General features: G+C 28.1%; 1 protein-coding gene across 1 annotated transcript in view; it reads left to right on the forward strand.

Annotated features, from left to right (window-relative positions):
• Positions 1 to 18,060, forward strand: part of LOC136975389 (N-acetyl-D-glucosamine kinase-like) — a 33,943-nt gene extending 15,883 nt beyond the window's left edge. Inside the window, exons 6-10 of the mRNA XM_067270431.1 lie at positions 920 to 1,032; positions 8,751 to 8,838; positions 11,380 to 11,480; positions 11,574 to 11,652; positions 17,019 to 18,060. Of these exons, the coding sequence (XP_067126532.1) occupies positions 920 to 1,032; positions 8,751 to 8,838; positions 11,380 to 11,480; positions 11,574 to 11,652; positions 17,019 to 17,182 (545 nt within the window). The 3' untranslated portion in view covers positions 17,183 to 18,060. The remainder of the gene's footprint in view (positions 1 to 919; positions 1,033 to 8,750; positions 8,839 to 11,379; positions 11,481 to 11,573; positions 11,653 to 17,018) is intronic.
• The last annotated feature ends 3,673 nt before the right edge of the window (positions 18,061 to 21,733 follow it).

Below are 21,733 nucleotides of genomic sequence, written 5' to 3' on the forward strand. Positions count from 1 at the left end.
GAAATATGAATATTGTGAAATAGAATTTTGTCAAACACATACGTTGAAAAGTTCGAAAAGCGAATGTTGCTAAATCGAATTTTGACAAACGAATCTTTGAAAAAACCCACTTACCTGTCCCATGTTATTCCCCACATATTTCTGGTTGCCACATGCTAACCTTGACTGATTGACCGAAGATAAGTTATCTTGTTTCATCATCGGAACTTTTTGAAACTAGATGGCACATCATTATAATTTTATATTAAAACTAACTTCTGAAATAGAATTATTTTTTTCTTTTTACATTTATTAATATATATATTTCGTTTGTGCAAAATAAAAAATAATTGCAAACGATACAATAGCCACCATTATTTTTTTCAAAAACGGGAAATTTTCGCATTGACAAAAATTCAACTGGGGCGTCATGCAACGGAGAGAAATTTCAACATTCGATAGGTTAATTTCAATGAAAATGCATTGTGGAAGACCTTGTGGTTGTGGCTGTGGCCAGCAAAGTTTGAATGATTGTGCTCAAAACCAGTGATACCAAAGTTGATTGGAAAATGAGAACGAGACCCGCCATGAGCGTCGAAGTGATCCTGCTTAGTAGTGAGTCTCTGAGACATAGTCTTGTCCCAAATACGGCCTTGCTGTTTTATTTGTTTTTTTTTATAACACTTTCCCCTACTCTCAAAATTAAGCCTTTTTTGCATTTTTATAATAATTAATAATGCAAAAGTTATTTTTTAATAACATCTCATAACAGATGGAATTTCACACAATTTTAACTGAGCTAGTGTCATAGTGTTTTTTAAGAATGCATTATGTTCAAAAGTATGCCTGTAAACCAAATAATCAGAATTTACAGACTATGTTTAGGTTTTATCAATTATTATTAAATTATAATTAATTTTATTTTTAAATTTACATATAGGATTTTGGATTTCACAGAAAGCAGTTAAAACTATATTTGATACTGAAGATAATTTTAACCCTTCATCATATGATATATCTGTTGTGAAAAGAATTGTATTGGATCATTTTCAGGTAATCCTTTTATAAATAATTTTGATTGTTAAATATATCATATTTAAAAATTGAATTTTATAATGATTTTTTTTATTTTTGTCTTTAGTATAAATTTTAAAAATTAAAGGACAATAAACATTTTTGGTTTTTGGCAGTTATTTCTCTTTTGACAATGTATCATGGTTCCAAGTTTGTAAGTTTTTATGATTAAAAAGATTGGACTACAAACTCAAGATTGAATTTTAAAGTAAACACTTGGCTTTATTTCCATCTCCATTTAGTTGATACGTGCCATTTGCACGTTTTGGGCATAAAGCACCTCATCAGTCAACTAAATGATACAATATTTAAAATATTACACTAAATATCTAACAAAACTGAATTAAAACAGGGTATAGTTCTTACCATAACCATGTTCAATCTGTTATGCATACAAGGTTTTTACCTAATCAACACATACAACTTATTTTTACAATAAGTGAAGTAGTTCCCCTTACATTAAAATCTGATTAGTATAAAAAGAACAGTGTGTAAAAATACAAACTGTATACAATAGAAAATTCTTTTAAAAATTGGAAGTAAAATAGCCGTTTACCTGCTATATCTAATTGTTTGCTTATTTCACAATATCCAACTATTACAATATCTAGGAAGTATAGATGCAATTACATGTATATTTCAGAAAATGAGTGATTTTTCAGAGGCACTTGAACTCCTTTACATTATTGTCTTATGACTGTATCTGCATCACTTACTGCACTGCAGTTTAGTACTGATTTGCATATTACAGAGATATTATGAGTGATAACAACAGTATAACTTTTACAGACAATTAGAATCGACATTAATATATACTGCATGGTTTATAATATTTTCAGCCAGTTTTCATTTATTTTTACACTTAGATTTTTATTGATACAGTTTTTGGCTATTAAAATTGAAACACTTTCCTTGAATTTTCTATTATACATGTTCTTTTCTTTGTATAAAATTTGAACATTATTTTTATCCATATTAGTTGTTTAATAAACAATGGTCGTGAAAAACAGAGTTTAGTCTGTGATATCTGAGGTCTGCAATGTGTTCCTTTAATCGTATGCTTAGTTTGCATTTAGTTTCTCTTATATAGAAATTAACTATATTACAGGTACATGGTATCTTATACACAACGTTCTTTGTTTCTTGTTTTTATTGTCTGCTTTTTTATTAGATTTTATGAGTCTTAATCTATTTTCTAGTTTTTCATATTTCGGAGCTAGTTTTACGTTTATTTTTTGTAAATCTTTGTTGATGTCTTCATATAATCCTTTTATATATGAAAAACTGATGTATTTTATGTCCATATTTATCATTTTTTATTTTTTGCTATTCATTTTACTATTTATCTTGTTTTCCCAGCGATCAATTAAACTATTAGGATAACCATTGAGAACAAATTTCTTTTTTAGTTCTTTTATATAGACATTTGTATCTGTAAAGTTACTAGTTCTAGTCATGATTTTTATATATTCCATTTTAAAGATGTTATGTTTTATATATAAAGGAATGTTAGAGTCATATCTAATTGTTACATCTATAGAGCACTGCTTTTTGTAGGGTTTAAATTCCACGTTGTTGTTATTTCTTTGTATTGTAACGTATAAATAATTTATACTCGTATTGGCTTTATTCTCTTCTTCTTCTGTAAACTGTATTTTTTCATTTATGCTGTTTATGATTACTTCTATATTATTGATCTTAGTTTCACATTCATTGTATATTATTAAAATATCATCAACGTAACACCTGTAAAATTTTATCCCCTGTATTTTGCTTATCTTCTCATCTATATCGATCATCACTATCTCCGCCAATTTTGGTCCTACCACTGAGCCCATACTAATCCCGTCATTTTGAGTGTAGTGTTCACCTTCCATTTCAAAATAGTTACTGCTATACAAAAAGTTTATTAGGTCTATTATTTCTTGTTTTACATTAAGTTTTTTTAGTTTCTTTTCCACAATATCCCATACCATTGAGGGGTACATATTGGTAATATCTAAACTGGCTATTCTAAAGGTGTCTTGTATTGTTATTTTTTTAATATCAGTTAAAAGTTCCTCTGTACCATATACAGTCAAACCTGTTTTTGTGAGGTCTTTTTCTGTGCGATTTTTTTTGTGCGGTATATGAAAATTTCAATCAAATTGGAACATAATGGACTCCTGTAAAATTTTTAAAAACTCTATTGGTTGTTTTCTATGACATCAGCAGGTTTTTTCATTTTTTATTCGGAAAAATTTTTTTCTCATAGGTTGATTTCGGTCCCCTCTTATTTTAATAGCATAAAAACCATAAATATTATGTTATATTTGAACAGATGTGGTAAGTTAGCTCCCCTCCAGTTTTAGACTGCAGGTGTGAAATCTCACGCCTTGTTAAATGAAATAACACTTCCTGCAGCTATATTTATCAAATAAAATCATTATTTAACGATTATTTTTAACTTTTTAATGTTAGATTGGTATTTAAGTGGAAATAATTAATTAATATAAAAATTAAAATTTTTAGAGGATTTTTTCCCCCATTAGGTGTTGCAGAAAAAGGCCCAAGGAGTTAAAAAAGCAATTCCTAGTTATTTCGTACAGTTTTGAGTTATTTTCTATGTGAGACTTTTTTTATGCGGTCCCTATTCACAGCATAAAAAAAATATTTTTTTAATTGTGTTGTGAAAACTATTTTTTATAGCCACTTGTGAAGTTTCCCGTGATTTTTTTTAATGCATTTTCTTTTATGCGGTCCCTATCCCCCGCACAAAAACAGGTTTGACTGTATTGCAAATCTTGAATTTTGGTAAGCTTTTAATTTTTGCTTTAAAAATTTTTTAAAGCAAAAATTAAAAGCTTTTATAAAGCATACATTGACAAGATTTTTTTTAGATAGAGTTAGATAACCCAATAAATAGGATTTAACAATTTGGAGGGCTTATCACACCAAGGCCAACAGAAAGAATGACCAGATCTTTTACAAAAAAGTTAGTCTTTAATAATCACATTTCAAATTTAGGTAAGGATGTATTTCTGGTACAAGGACCCCTCATCAGCTTACAAACACATGGCATCAACATAATAATTATAATACTAATAGTTAACCAATACAAAGGAATATCTGATATATACAGTGCAAGATTTTTTTTATATCATGAATAATCAAAGTGAATCTTAAATTACAGATGTTTCTAGGGGTACTCTATCATGTATTCAGACTTCTTTCTTTCTGCAAATATATGTTTAACAAATTTCTGAATTTACATTCAAAAGTTTAAATTCTAAGAAACATCAAACACATAATTGAAAATATTTGAATTTTTAAATCAAAATGTAAGTAGAATAAAAAAAGGACAAGTATTAATAATTACACTTCTACTTTTAAATATGATAAAATGTTGTAACCAATTTGTATGTGATAGTAATGCTTCAGTCAAACTTCCTTCTTAGGACTAAAGTTTTACAATCTTTGGAATTAAATTATATATTTAATAAAAATATTATGTTTATTTATTTGTTTTTATTCTAAACTATTGATAATATAAAAATGAAAATTACTAGAATTTGATTAATATATTGCCACAAAGTGGATATTTTTTCATTTGGTGGAAGAACCAGTTACTACATGAGTATCAGAAGAGAATCATCACTGTAAGTCTAACATGAAGCTGTCATTCTTTACAAAGATTGGATTCAGTGTTGAATGTCATTAACTTTCTAACGACACCAGCTCAGTTTAAACATCTCTAACATGGCTTTCAAATCTGGAAATATTGCTAGTGAACAAAGCTTGGATCCTGACATTGACTATTTAACTCACCAGTTATCATATATGTTTCATAATGCTGTCAAGAATTCTCAGTCTTTTGTTGTTGAGAGAAACAAAGGTGCTCATTGTTGGTTAGTAGAACGTGAGATAGTTATCTAAGAGAACAAGTGGAATGATAAGATAAAGCAAGGCAATGTCTGTTTTTTCCTAGAGGAAACCACTTGATATGAGTTTGCATTAGTGATGTAACGAATATTCGGTTACTACCCAGTATTTGGCCTATTCGACCTATTTTTCGCTATTCGGCCAAATACCGAATATTTAAATCACTATTCAGCCGAATACCGAATATTTAATCACTATTTGGCCGAATACCTAAAAACAGGAGTAAGAAATAACAAAAACACAGTAAATTAATCATTTTGGAAACTTTTATTAATGCTAAACATTAAATTATAATTATTAAAGTTAATAAGAAATAACGTCTAACTCTAGTAAATTATTTTGTAATTAAAATAATAATATAGCCTTTATCTAGCCTGATATCTTATGGCATTGATGGCATGTAGGTTAGAATGTATCAGGCATTAGTGTTATTGTTTAGTTAATTATGTTATATTTGTACATATTTTGGAAATAATTATGTTATATTCGTATTCTTGTATATTTTAATATTTTTTACGATATTTTAAAATGATTTACGAAACATTTTATTGAAACTTATCATATTTAATGAAATAATTATTTATTTCTAGAAGATGGGTAACTACTATATAATTTATTTTATATATAAAGTAAAGAATGAGAATTTCTCATTATATGCAAAAGATAACATTTGAAATCATGTTAATTTTAAAAATATTGACAAAAACAATAGCAACAAAATTTCACAAAACTTCACAAATAGAAACCACCTAATAATATATTTGAACTGTTTCACATCTGGGGAGAAACTAGACCATATGTCCCCACTAAAGTATATATCCTTAGGGTACTATTCAGTCTACAAATACGTTGTAAAAATAAAATTTTACTGCTTAATTAAAGAGTTAGAAGTTATTTTATTTACAATCGATCTTTTTAAGTTAAAACTTACATCTAAATACCAACAACTGCCGAATCATATCGGGCTATTTACAGCTATTACATAAATTATAAACCAATTTGGCACTAGAGGTAAACGTTAGGCTCCATCTCATATTAACTTTAATAATTATAATTTAATTAATTAATTTAAATAATTTAGACCTACTGGAAGAAAAAATCGTAGTGACATCGGGCCAATAGAGAGCAGGGTGTGCGATCTTTGCATAATGAGGTTTGCGTGCTAATTTTTATATGTGCGTTAATCAAGCCGAATAGTTTCGCCGAATATTCGGCCATTTGGCCATGCTCCTGGCCGAATATACTATTCGTTACATCACTAGTTTGCATACAACAAGAGCCAAATTTGGGTGACTGGATAACATTCTACAATATTTTCTGCATCACCTTTGGAGCCTATTGAAAGAAAGAATGCATGATGAGAGACTTCACCAGGAGACCTCAGTGGAATGAAATCTTTGCTCTTAGTGATGTTCACTTACAAAAACTCTCAAAAGGACACTATGAGTTATTCCTACTTCATAGGTATCATATTACAGCTACTGCAGATACTTTACTTTGAATACAAGACACATCAGAAAATTGTTCTGCATCTGTGTAAAATCAGTTGATGAGTCTTGCAACTTAGCCCAAGTGTATACATTAATAGCTCAAGTATATGACTAGAAACATTATGATACTTTCCGTCACTGACGTTGTGAATATTATATCAACCAGGTGACTTAACATAGATTTACATGTCCAAATGAAGACCAAGACATGATGTGAGACTTCAGATTTTACAAAGTATACTGACATAAATTATGAAATTGACCCCATTGCTCCTGCTGGAAGACATCATATCTTTCAGAAGATAGTGCAAATTATCCAGATAAAGCCACAAATACCTCAATTCCCCCATATTGACCATAAAATGCCCTAATGTTTCCAATGGTACCATGCTAAGGAGGTGAAAGACCAAAATGTGGATTTTTCTTTATTGGCCAGGTTGTCATCTAATGGGAGAGGGCCAAGCTGATGTTTTAAGAAACTATTCAAATGGAAGTAGCATTTGTAGAATCATTCCATTCTGGGTCTTTTTTTTTTTTACTCTTTCTGCTCTGTGAGTATCAAGAGAAGCTTTTTGCCAGACCATAATAAGGCAATCAAGTGATGAGGGATAGGGTTCAACATATCTGGGACAAACCAGTCACCTAAAAATTCCAGGATTTGATTCTGGGTCTCCCAGAATAGTAGGCTGGCAACTTAGCTTTGGCTGTCTGATGTCATTCCAGCTCAAATCAGATAACAATCTTTATTTGATGTTTTTCTGAAGTTCAAATATTCAATATGTACGACTAGTTACTTTTGAGTTCTCTTTGCATTTTAATAAGTTGTTCTTTTGTTTTTTTTAAATTTATTAAATAAATTTGTTTGGTTGTCAATAAAATCATCATCATTATTTGCTTCATAATAGTATAATTATTTTTATTATAAAAATTAAATTCCAACAGAAACAACTTTCATAAATTGTAAATAGTTTTCATATACAAATGTGTTATTTTCATATATAAGTAATACTTTTGATTGTTATAATGTAGATTGAAGGTTAAGATATTTATCTTCAATTCCAATATTTAAACTTGAGTTTCTTTATTCAATTCATTAATATTTCTACTTCTACATTGTTGCGGCTGTCTGTAAAATATAACATCAACAAAGCTTGGAAACTGTGGAGTTTAGGTTTTATGTATATCGTCAAAAGTCTGTATAAAAGATATTGTCTGAGTAACATTAATATTACTAATAACCTTTTATATCAGCAAAATATTAGTAGATATAAATTACATTTTCATTTTTTTCTAATATCCAAAATTGGAACTTTTCCTATACAATTGTGTTCTGCCTTTTTTGAAAACCATTTTGTTCAAAATTTACTATTAAAATTTGCTCAAAATAGTATTGAATAAGGAAGTTTAATTATAATGATCTGCTATATTTTTCTAAGTTATACTATTATTGTTGTTACAATTTGTAAATTGATAAGACTTCAACAAATTAACCTGTCAAAATAATTTTTTGGAAAACCATATTATTTACCAGAATAAGAGCAGATCTGATGTGCAGGATCTTGAATTCCATTGCCACAGCTAAGTGACAAAATTATGGTGGCAGTAAGCAAGAAAATAGAACAGAATAAAAACTTTGAAAATTCAAATGTTACATCATATGACATCGTGTGACCTTTTTTTCAACATCTCAAATTTCTCACAAAAATATAGGAAATTTTAAATAGATTATAATAGTTTAAATGTATAATTTTCTAATATATGTTTTATATATATATTTACTTTCATAATAGAATTTCCTTCTTGCAAGTAGATTAATAAATGTTGACTCTATTCTTATTCTAGGAAAGACTAAACACATTATTTATTTGCATCAAGTTATTGGTCTGCAATTTGACAAAATTGTAGACCTGTTAATTTCCACTGACATCTGTCTGTCTTTCCTTAATCTTGAGAATGGAGTTAGATAGATGAAAGCTTAGGGGCAGCAGGCCATGATTAACTATATACACTTTTGGTTTGCACCGGAAGTTACGTGGTTTCAATTAAAAAAATTCTCCCTGAAAATGATTAGATAGATGACTGACACAACTCTATTGCTAATAGGAAAAGTGTGATGTAAGGGGGCAAGACTACTGAGTTAGAGAGCATATATTTTAAATTAAATTAATTAAAAATTACAGTCTGGCATTTGACAGTGTCACAATAAATAATTGCTTGTATTTCTGTTATAATGTATTAAAGAGCTGTTTTGAATTAAAATTAATTACATTATTATTACTTTTTTAGGTTGAAGATAAATTTGGCCTCTTAGAACATTGTTATGTAAATTTTAGTAAAACATTTTTTGCTGGTCTTTGTGCTAAACTTGCAAAAGGTAAATTAAATAATTAAAATTTTATTTAAATATTTAATAAATAAATTTGAATATAATCAAATCTTTATATAGTACCACAGTCATAAAATGTCAATGTGAATATTAGTGAGTGGATTTTCCTCATAAATATTAAATACAAAACCCTTCAATATCTGAATTACTAAATTATGATTTTCACACATTTAGTAATTCACTTTTAAATTCTAACTTGAATGTAGATCTTATTTATATATATAATTCTTATAATTTGAGATACTTTACTGTAGAGTTTAATTTGATTTAGTGCCAGTATCAGAAATAAACAAATGCTGGCTCTGAATTGAGGTTTGAATATACTGTATTTACTCGCATATAAGATGACCTCGCATTTAGAACAAAGTGTGACTTTAAAGATCAAAATAAAAAAAATTAGATTTATTAATACAATTCTAATTTTACTTCATTTAATTACAAGTAAAATATCAAATGAATATAAATACATACATTGTCCCACAAAAATTACTGGCATTTTAAACTATAAGGAAAAATCTTGTAAAATCAACAACATAATTTGTTCATGTAAAGCCAGACAATTGGAAATATTTTTTTGCCAATTCTTAACAGTCGAATCCACTCTCTGTCGATTACACTTATGAGTTTCTCCGAATTCTGATTTCCAAATAATCATCTGTTTTCATGTGGGAACGGATTAAAACTTATATCGGGCTCCCGTGTGATTTTGGAATTTCAATCTGGAATTCAATTCAAAAGCCTTGCTGTTTCTATTGCTATTCATCTTTATTCCTGACAATATACAAGAAAAATTTAAACGACCCAGACAAAATACTTATGTTTTTAAATACAAGAGGGTAAGCATTCAATAAAAAATGCGAATACACAATTCACAAAAATTATTTGCAAAAACGCAAAGAATCTTTTGCTTGCGCATATAGGATGACCTAGGAATTTGAAGCTGTGATAAATGAATAAAAACCTCATCTTATATACGAGTAAATATGATATTTACTTGAGAATATTGTAACTTAAGTTTTTAAAATTAGTTTCACTTCCCTGTTATAAGAATCTTCAGTTATTTATTTTAAAAATGCCTAAAGACTCTTACTCCCAAAATACAAACAAAAATGAGTGAGGAGGTTAACCTGTAATTTAACATAACATTGATTTAAACTTTTGAAAAGCAGATGTTGTCTTTAGTTGATACTGTTTATATGTACTTAAACATTTGTAAGTTGTATCTGCTTACAAATATAGAGAGTTCCACACCTGGTTGAAGTAAGTGGGAATGAGCATTTGTAAATGTGAAGATGGAAGTAGCAAAGGAGGTATACAAAGACAGAAGTATTCAGAAGAGTCTAATAAATAGATGTGTATGATGCATGTGATTCCTCTTGCCTCTACCCACTTCTGCTAGGAAATGGGCATGATGATATGTATGTTGTTATTAAGTGTTAATAAATAGTATCAATTAAAAGTAGATAATCTTTTGAAAAAGCAGAGGATCTCTTAAAAAGAAATGAATTTTAATGAACATTGAGAGGAGAATGAGGAAAGTTAAAAGATCCATTCTCAAAAAGAATCCTATATTAAAAGATTGAAACATACAGAATTATTCATCTAAATATATATAACTCAAAGGTGACTGACTGACTGACATAGTGATCTATCAACGCACAGCCCAAACCACTAGACGGATTGGGCTGAAATTTGGCATGCAAGTAGATGTTATGACGTAGGCATCCGCTAAGAAAGGATTTTGATCAATTCTACCCCCAAGGGGATATTTGGCATAAAAGATAACATCTAGGATTAAGGTTTTTATGTCCAACAGATGGCGCTAATTTCCGACGACCTAAGTTTGCTTTTCTGTGAGGCATTGTTTTTCTGTGAGAACGGACTAAACCAGATCATTTTCTATCTATCTATATAAATAAAATATAACGTTCGTTTGTTCCTACCGATTCGTTTGAAATTTTGACACAACGTTGCATTCGAATACGCACGTGTTTTTTATATAATATACATGTCGAAATTCCCCCCACTGGGGGAAGAGGGACAGGATTAAGGCTTACTGTGAAGATCTCGGCTTCTATTTATACTATTTTGCATGCGGTTTTTTGCGTTTTTAATTGCGTTTTAATAAGTTACGTCAACAGAATATACACTAAAAAGGGATATTTCGATATTCCCCAGCGGGGAAAGGGACAGGATTAAGGCTTACTGTGAAGAACTCGGCTTCTATTTATACTATTTTGCATGCGGTTTTTTGCGTTTTTAATTGCGTTTTAATAGGTACGTCAAGAGAATGTACACTAAGAAGGGATTTTTTTTAAATTTCCTTCACGGGGGAAGTGTTATACATTTATAATAGATACATTTTGAGCCACAACAACGTGTGGCCGGGTCAGCTAGTTAATCAATAATAATCTAAACATTACCAGTTTTAAATTAATTATTCTTTTTTGTTGTTTTAATTATATTAAATATTATTATTATTATTTTAAAAAAATTAAATTTGAATTTAATTTATTTGTGATTAAATAGTTGCAACAGAAGATGAAGATCCTTTGTGTTGCTTTTTATTTAATGAAGCAGGAAAAGCACTTGGAAAACATCTCATTGCTGTACTTCCACAGATCCATCAAGTAACTTTTTGTTTAAATAATTCATTATTCCTTTAAATTATTATTAAACATACAATATAATACAATAAATATAAATGTTTTTCTTTCTTTTAGAGTTTATTAACAGGGAAAGGTGGTCTTCCTATTTTGTGTGTTGGTTCTGTCTTCAAAAGTTGGAAACTTTTACAAGAAGGTAAAATTTTATAATTTTCTCTTTAATTAAATTATTTGTTTTCTTTTAGATTAAAATTCTATTTCCATTCATTTACTGGATGATTTTGTTTTTGAGAACAACACATTATGTATATATGTTACTGTATATATAATTTTTAATTTATATCTTATAAGTGAAATGTCAGTATATTGAAATTATGGGGACCATCAAAATATTTTTATTTAAAATACAAAATAAAATTAAGCAATGGGATTGATTATCTATTTATAAAATTGATTTAGATGTATAACTATAATTCTAAAAATTGTTCTTAAAAAATTTTATTTTACTTTTTTCCTTTTTTATTCAAATGCATCTTGCCAGCACAATTTGGCTTGATCACTGGATATTGATACTTGTTTTTACATCAGTGCTTTATACTTTACAAAGCCATCCCAGCATGCATCAACCGACATTCCTGTATTTAAATTTATGTTGTTTACATGTTTCGTTATGCTGTAGTGTTCTTTTATGCAACATCTAATTACATTATTTTCTTTATACATAATATTAATATCATTTCTATCAATTTTACAGTTAAATTTACTACCATGTTGACACCAAGGAGATTCCTTGTACTGTACTTTAGATGTATAGCTGCTTCATGTCTTTTCCAGCTTTCATTTGGTTTCTCCTATGTAACACTTTGGTTGAGAGCACATGCATGAGTTTATATATGATATCTACAATACAATATTGAGTTGTTGGTCTTTTTCTTTCCTTTACTAAAAACGAAATTCATTACATTAGATAACCTATTTTTTGAGAAGCAATAATGTGTGTGAAAATATTAAATTTGTTTTTATTTATTTATTTATTTATTTTAATATATTTTTCATGTAAACAATGGACATTGGGAAGAGGACATAAGAAGAGTGTACTTGAAGGCTATAATAACCTTCAAGTAAACACCTATGTCCTCTGAATTTTAATTTTTTTAAGAAAAATTTTAGAATTATAGTTAGACATCTAAATCAATTTTATATTTTTGTTATATTGAAATATAATAAAATAATGCAAGGATAAATCATATTTTTAAATAAATTGGTTCCCTATAAATACTAATAGATAAAAGCAAATTTCACATTTTTAGAATGTAATTTATATTAAATACAGAATAAAAAATTATCAAAAATAACAGGAGCAAACAACTAAAATAACAATGTAATGGTACCAATTAGTTGGAATCTTCTCTAATTGTTGTTATTTCTGCTTGAAGCCATTATTTTCTGTTTACAGGATTTATTGAAAAAATTAAACTTCTTTACTGTGACATATTTCAGAAGACCATCAGGGACATCTTTTTATGTAATTCCTTTTTGCGCATTATCTTGTAGTTTTCTTTCAAACAGAATAAAAAAATTTTTTTTTTCTCATAATATTACTCTACAGTTATTTCTTTTAAGTTTATCAAAATGAAATCACAACTAAGGATTAAAATTAGTGTTGTCAGATTGTTTGACATAATAGTCATCATTTACTAAAAATGAATAATTATGCATTTACAGATTTCATTATTATAATAAAAATTCTTTCCATTATGAAAGAATAATTTCATGTTTAACAAATAGCATTATAATGAAAATTTCAATTTATCTGAAACATTTTTGTATTGAGCTGAATAGAGAATTCAAGATAAAATTTGTTATATTGAAAATTTCATTAAACTGGTTTTTGTTATACTGACATCTCACTGTATAAAAATTATATTATATACAATTGTAAAATGTATAAAAGTTATGAATTTTTAATTATTTTTGTGTTTTTTTTTTTTTTGGTCTTAAAAATTCATTTGCTCCATAAAAATGTGATAAGGTAGTAATCCCATGCTATACAGCATTACTTAGTATATTTATATACATTCATACTTATTTACATCTCCTAAGAAACAAGTCATTTAATTTACAGTTTTGTTCAATTCATATTTGATATCCAGCAGACATTTTTAATTATGTCTGTATTGATGCTTATGACACGTATATTTGGATGTGTAACTGAGAATGGCTGCTAAAAATAGTCGAAAATGTTAAAAAAATTTTGCTTTATATTGAAGATTTAGTTCATATTTACTTCTAATACTCAGTTATACATATTTCATTAATTGAATGAAAACTATGATTTGGTCTTATGGTATCCAAGTTTTATCAAAAATATATTAGTTTAAGAGGAGTACAGTATATTAGCAAGCAATATGGGTGTGCAGCCAAGCAGTAATTTACTGTTCATCACATACAAATTTTGTTGCTGCATAATATGGTCTTTACCCATAACTGTCATTTTGCATGTTCAATAACTTTACTAGAATGTTTTGAGTGGTTATTAAGTTTTGTTATGTAAAAAACTGAAGTGCAAATGTTTAAAGAAATTATTTGCAATGTGAGTTAGTGTTGCTTTTGTTAAATTTTTTTTGTTTTTTAAACATGTTATACCAATCACATGCAAAACAACTGATGGATTTGATGATGAAAAAATTAAAATACTATGTAGTTTACAGCCCGACGAAAATTTTATTCTTAGTAATGTTTGTTCTGTATAAATTTAGATGAAAAGTTAGAGTTATCAAAGAATGTAGATTTAGATCCTACTTTATCTAAAGTAAATAAAATCTTTACAGAAAAAAAATTTTCTTTAAATGGACAAATAAGATTTATATTAGAATTGTCCATATTTTTTACATTAATCTTGACATGTTTATCTAAAATTGCTGACTTTTATATAAAATTAATTATTAAAAATAAATAAACTGAGAAAGACAGATCTATTGTAATCTTCTGACAATGTGTATTTGTATCATTTACTTGCATTCACATATTTATTATATGGAGGAAAAAATTTACATTAAAATTTGTTAATAAACTGTGTGTAATTACATCTAAACAATCAATTGTTAAAATCAGCTGTTTAGATGACTAACTTCGAACTCTGAATTTGAATGATGCTTTGAAGTTTGAACTGTGCATGCAGTGAAAAATGCACTTGAAGCATAAATGCTATCTGTTGTGTGCGTGTGTCCAAGTTGTCTCTTGCTCTCGTGTTATGTTCATAAGTTTTTTGTTTTTTTATCATTTTATTTTTTGTGAGTTTTGTTAAAAATCACACAATACTATATATAACCATTTCTTCCTGTAATTTTTCTTCATCAACAGCTTTTAGGCACCCCATACATTTTGTATCTTTTAGTTTAAAAAAATACCATTGAAGAAATTTTAATGTTAAGTTAGTACCATCTTCCCCATACACATTACAAATTGTTTTTATTGTTTGTACAGCATTATCTTCTTTTCAAAACTCAAAAAGCATATTGGGCATATGCTTTTTATCTGAAAACATTGATGTTAATTTAAATTGAAAACTTATTCCTTTGTTTTCTTTATTTGAAAAACTTATTCCAACAAAATGTGATCTCACATTATTGCTAATGTGAGATCACAGATTGTGTTCTTTATAATTGAATGTTATAATTAAATCACATACCTATGTTAAGTAATGACAGCTGTTAATATGCAAAAACTTTCTGTTAAACACAATATAACCAATAAATTACTTATTAACCATGGCATTTGAGAAGTGTATGAAATCAACTATCGAAGAGGAAGATTGTAATATCGATGATTGAAATGAAAAAGGAACTTGCCACAAAGCATAAAAGTGACATGCATGTGGTGGATCTTGTGGCAACATTTAAGATTCCAATGTCTATAATATGCAACTAGTTAGTACTGTAATAAAATAAAAATTCCATTTACATATTTTTTGTTTTAATTTATTATTAGGATATTTGATTGTTAACTTTACTTTAAATTACATGTATTTGCTGTTTTAAGTTTATCCAAGTGGATATTGTTTAGGGTCTGGGAATGGATTCATTGACCTTTCCATTATTTATAATAGAAAAAATTGCTTCAGAGTTTGAATGACCTACTGGAATTAATTAAATTCAAACTATGAGGCACCACTGTAATGAAAATAACTACCAAAAATTAAATTTTCATTAATTGTTTAAATTCTGTGATATTGTATCTTTTAAATTGGAAATTTTTCATTAATTAGCAAGATTACTTCACAGTAATATGTCCATTACTGTGAAGTAATCTTGCTAATTTAGGATAATCCTAATCAGTTATAGATTCCAACTTGAAACTTTTAGAAACAATATGAAAAAAAAAAACCACTTTTGTAAGTCTACTCATGGCAAAGATGAGATGTTCTAGGACTTCTTCCATGAGTTCATTTTAAATAAATCCTATACATTCAGATTGAATAAAAGTCATATGCAAGAATTCATTTGATTATAATAAAAATGAATATAGTTACATAAGCCTGGGTTACTAACTTAAGTTGGTGAAATAGGTTAATAATAAGATACATGTTACTCAACTATCTCAATTTATATTCTAAGCACAGAGCCTAAAAATTCTCTAATTAGACCCCCCTCTTCCAAGACTAATTCTTGCACCCATTGAAAAAGGGTAAGATCAACTATATAACTATCGGTCTTTATTGTACACAATTTGAAGAATTTTTAAAATGTGTTAGATCAGGCACTTGTGAGAAACTTTGTAAATATAAATCAAATACTATAATATAGCAGAAGGGTTAGAAGTACAAAATAATCTAATAATCTTAATCTCTGCTGTACACCAGGCTCATCTGCTAGTAAAAATATATTTTCCAGTCTTTACTATTGTACCAAAAAAAATTTGTCACTCAGGCTTACATAAGTCAGGAACTTTTACTATATTCATTTTTGTCATGAGTAAACTTCCATATAACAACTCATTTGATTAATCCAGCGGTCGGGGGAACTGGGATAAAAATGAAATTATTGGGAGTAATAAGGAATTTCTCCAAAACTCAGAGTAAAAGTTTTCAATGAAATTGTGTTCCAAAATGATAATAAATAATAGACAAACCAAATAAAATTATTTTCAGTGTAAAATGATTCAATAAATAGTTTAATTTAAATTTGTATTGATTTTCTCCTTTTCAAAATGAGGGGGGTAATGTTGACTTACAAATATATTTTGGGGTAATGGCTAAAAAAGTTCCCTGCCCCCTGGATTAATCTGAATATTTAGAATTTACCTAGAAGTATACATGTATTTATTACAGACATCTCTTAACCTCTCTGCAGTTACAAGTAAACTAATTAACTTATATAATATTAGCAATTTAAAATGTCCAGTATTATCTAACCTTGTTTTGTTACACACACAATTCTGTCCTAATTTCAATGTTTTTTTCATGTAATATTTTAATGAAATTTGTTTTTGCATTAATTGCATTTATTGATGTAAGTATTGAAATACTTAACTTTTAAAAATTAGAATTTTGACTAATTTCAGGATTTCACTCAGCTCTTGATGGAAAACTTCAGGAATTCACTCTTCTCCAATTAACTGAATCGTCTGCTCTAGGTGCTGCATATTTAGGAGCAAAAGCCACAGGTTACGATCTTCCTTTGAAGTTTAACAATCATTATAGAATCCGTTATCATTTTAAAAATTGATTATGTACAGTAATTTTTTTGTACATTTTTATTATATTTTGAAATTTATTTGTATACAGAATGTATCATCATTATTTGTAATATAATATGTATAAATCTCAAGAGGTTTTAAGAAATGTAAGGAAAAGAAATGTTTTGTTTTCAGCAAGTACTGAGAATCTCAGACTAGTGCCTTTTTTTTAAGGTCATACCATATACAAATTATGTAAATTGAAAACCTGAATGCAACAAATACACAAATCATGTTACTAAAATTTTTTTGACAGATATACTTTGATTTTGAGACAGTAATGATTATTTAGACCTTAGTAGTACTGCGATGTAAGATGGTAAAATACATAATACATGAAATATCTTTCATTATTGGAATTGGGGAAGAAAAATACAATAGGATTTGCTTTAAAAAAAAAATGGCACAAACCACATGTCGATAACACTTCATTCTTTGTATTCTACAGCAGTATGTCAAATGTGGATAGTTTGTGGCCTGGATGAGATTCAAATTTATTTGGAAATATTTAAAAAATGATTTATGAAACATTCATTATTAACAGTAACAGTGGCCTTCCCATTCCTCCTTTTCTGGGAAAGCTTTTAATTGTTTTATTGTCTTATGTATTGTTCCCTTTGTAAAAAGCTATCCTATTCTTTCCTATAAAAGTAGTTAACTGTCTCAACTGATCTTGCCTTTTTTTTTTTGGTCTTAGCTACATCTAGACAACTTCTAATTTTAGTATATCGACATATTAAACATATTAATAAAAAATAAAACACACCATACCCTTTGTGGGTGGGACTGGGGGTAACTTTAAATATTCAAATGGGACTTTCCAATTTTTTTGTACTTGTTATTTTTCAATAAAGAATCTAAAATTTTATTGTAAACAATTACTTATAAACTTTTTAAACTAACATTAATCAAAATATTTTTCAAAGAAACTAAAAACTTAAGTTATATGCTGTGTTATGGCAGAGATCCATGTTTTCTTTTCCCACACTGCTAATGTACTTAATCATCCCAAATATGAAAGGCAGAAAACAGACAGGAAGCATTCTGATGAAAGGTGCCAGCTTATGAAACAAAACCCTAGTGTTTGTGCTGTAGGTTTCATGCATTCCTCTCAAATATTTTTTGCATTCTGGGTGTGTGGCTGTTGAGAATAAACAGTTACTATTGGAAGATGAAAGTTGAATGCATCAACCTGTGATTACATCTACTTGTTGGAATTGGTCATGGATCGCTGTCAATGCAATCTGAAAATAACCAACCATTCAGGTGTTTTAACAATACTGACCATAGATTATGGACCAGATAGCCGACTCCCATAGACTCAATGGTAGTCGGTCTTAGGATCCTAGTGCCCTCACCGGTAACAGGCAGTAACAACTATTCATTAAATGCATTTACTCCATTCAAAATTACAATTCTATTAATTAGAATTAATTTTAAAAATAGAGAATGTTTATCGAATTTGAAGATTAATTTGAACTGATGCATTTAAAAAAATTTGATAACTAAGAGGGTTTTCTAAATAATTCAATTTTATTTTTTTATACAATGTAATAATTTTGATTTTGTAATGGTCAATAGCAAAAGCAAGCAAAACAGTATTTTTAATTAATTTGAAAAATCATATGAGGGTGGTACTTTATTTTCAGTTAATATAAACTAAGTAGATGATATTGTTAAAATTAAATGTCATATCTTTAATTTGTCCATTTCTATTATTAAATAAATTACATATTTATAATTGATATTTTGATTTAATTTTATCAAATCTTGAAATTCTAAATATATGTTTTAATTATGAATAATAAAAGCTTATTATAATTTTAAAAAGGATATTTTTAAAATCAAGATGGCAGATTCCAAGTCATTCATATTAACAATATCTTCTACTTATATCATATTAACAGAATATATATACCTACCTTACATACTTGAAAACTTTATTTTTTATAAGACACAATATTTGACTAGACAAATCCTTTAAGAGTGATAATCCTTACTGAATGAAGTCTCCAAACAAACAAATGGTTTTGTCTGTTACTAGTAAGGATGCTATGATGAACACTTTAAGAATCATCTGCCCATAATCTGTACCACTACAACTAATTGACATTGAGAATTATAGACACGTTACAGTCCTCGTAAACAAAAATGGCTGCATCCACAAAGACAACGGAAATAGTAGAGTTTTTGCTTTCTCACTCTATTATTTCCGTTGTCTTTGTGGATGCAGCCATTTTTGTTTACGAGCACTGTCACATGTCCGTAATTCTCAATGTCCATTAATTGTGGTGGACTTTTTTTTTTTTACAACAAAATGCATAAGGGTGAATTGCTTTCTTCTGCACAAGAACAGCAGGAACAACAAAGACCTGTGCATTTTTTCTCACACTTTTGATATGGTTAGTGACAAATACACAAGTCCAGCAACCACTAGAATTTCTAAAAAAATGGACTAGTGCATTTCTTACAGTCAGGTCTTCAATTATGTATCAAGTTTTGTATTACACTGCAACACAGTATTAATAAAGATATGATTTAAATTTTGAAAATAATGTTTATAAAATACAAAATTCAGTAAAATATATCATAAATGTAATTTTAAGACAATCTGCTTTATTATGCCACTATTGTAAGACTTTTGAGTCCCACTCTTAGATATTCAAAACATTTTACTTTTAAAATAAATTTGGCATACAGAAATATTCATTGATTCAAGTAGATGGATTGAATGAGAATATTTACACCATCAAATACATCCTCTCAACTCATGCTTATATAAAGCATGACCATGAATGAGTTTATCTATTTTACTTAAAAAAATAGATATTTGCTTAAAAATTGATATTCTAAATTTTGAATTGCATTTGTTTTGGTTTCTTGTTCCATTTCACACATATTCGAATTCCTTATAACCGTAGCCTGACGCAGACCCGGATGGGGTCGAAAACATTACTGTTCTGTAAACACGTATCACTGGAGTTTCAAAGGTTTTGTGTGATGAATTATTTTGCTTCATTTTTAATCTTGGGATAAAGATAACAAAATTTGCCATGGTGGTTTATATATGAGGGACATTGGTGCTATTAAATTTTGGTGGTTAAAAAAGTCGAGAGAGAGAGAGATAGTGGTCTTGTGTGTTGTATCTTGACAGAGATAGAGCTTAACAAATATCGTTATACATTTACAATCTTTTTTTTTTTTTTTATAAAAACTCATCCCTACCCTCAAAATTAAGCTTTTTGCCATTTTATAGTACAGGTAACCCTCATATAACACGGGAGTTACGTTCCAAAAAATTGTCATGATATACGAAACAAAGAATTATTGCAAAAAGTGGGGTTAGGTTCCAAGAATTAAAAAACATGTTAAATCCTTCTTTAAATCGGATTTATTATTCACAGGTCGAAAGGCAAATACAAAATTACAAATAAAAATAATAATATTCTGAATATTGTACTGTAAAAATATAAAATAATTTATATTGTTAATTTAAATACTTGCTAGGGGCACCCCTAGTGGCCGTTTTTGGCATATATTGATAGAATCTGGTTTTTCAGCTTTATATAGTAGATTTTTTTCATGGGTAAAATGCTAATTTATTATTTTACCAGAGGATTATTCATCCTATGTGATGATCTCAGCATAAGTATCATCAACTAGTAACAGTTTTTATTACACTTCATGTTGTATGAGGGTTTTATTTAATTCCCAAGTCGTGTTAGAATGAACCCGTGTTATAAAAGCACCGTGTTATACGGGGATGTTCCCAATTCTCGAACAGTGTTAGAGTGAATCCGTACTATAGAATTACCGTGTTATACGGGGGTTACCTGTAATTATAAAATTAAGTTTATAATTACATATTATTAATTAAAATAAATAAAATTTGTAAGTTTTTTTTAAAATCTCCATAACAGCCAGGAAATTTATGCAAATCATTGCTGGTTTTTTCTATATTAGAAAAATGTAAGAAAAGTGAAAACTTGAATCAAATTTATATTCCCATAATTAAGGATTAACAGTTTATAATTTTTTTTGAGAAAGAGACTAAATTACAGTATATTCCCTCTTTACAACTCACTGCCTCAACTTAATAGTATAAATTTTCTGTTAAGTGTATGAAATTCCTTATTTTTTATTGATTATCTCTGATATTTCAGGATTATCATCTCATTAAGCATGTGGGAAAAAGATCACTTGCTGAAAAACTACCAAAGTCATAGAAGTGAAGTATAAATGTAATAAAATAGTTTCTACATACAATATTAAAATTCCTAGTCTTTAAAAATACCAAAGCAGCAGCATGAAATCAGCATATGATAGGATGTTTTTAAAGAATTCCTTTTTACAGAATAAAAAGTTAGCAGTTTTTAATATATTGATCCAAATAAAACCAGTTCATTGTACATAAAACCAAATTTTATTAATTGAATCGATGACTTTTTGATTGTATAATGAACATATGTGACTTGCAGTAGAGTTAACTGTTAAGGATATGGCTAGGGATGTTAAATTTTTTCATTTTTTACTAAAATCTT

The sequence above is a fragment of the Centruroides vittatus genome, unplaced genomic scaffold, assembly GCF_030686945.1.
Source record: "Centruroides vittatus isolate TY-2023 unplaced genomic scaffold, ASM3068694v2 contig_371, whole genome shotgun sequence".
NCBI classification, from domain to species: Eukaryota; Metazoa; Arthropoda; class Arachnida; order Scorpiones; family Buthidae; genus Centruroides; species Centruroides vittatus.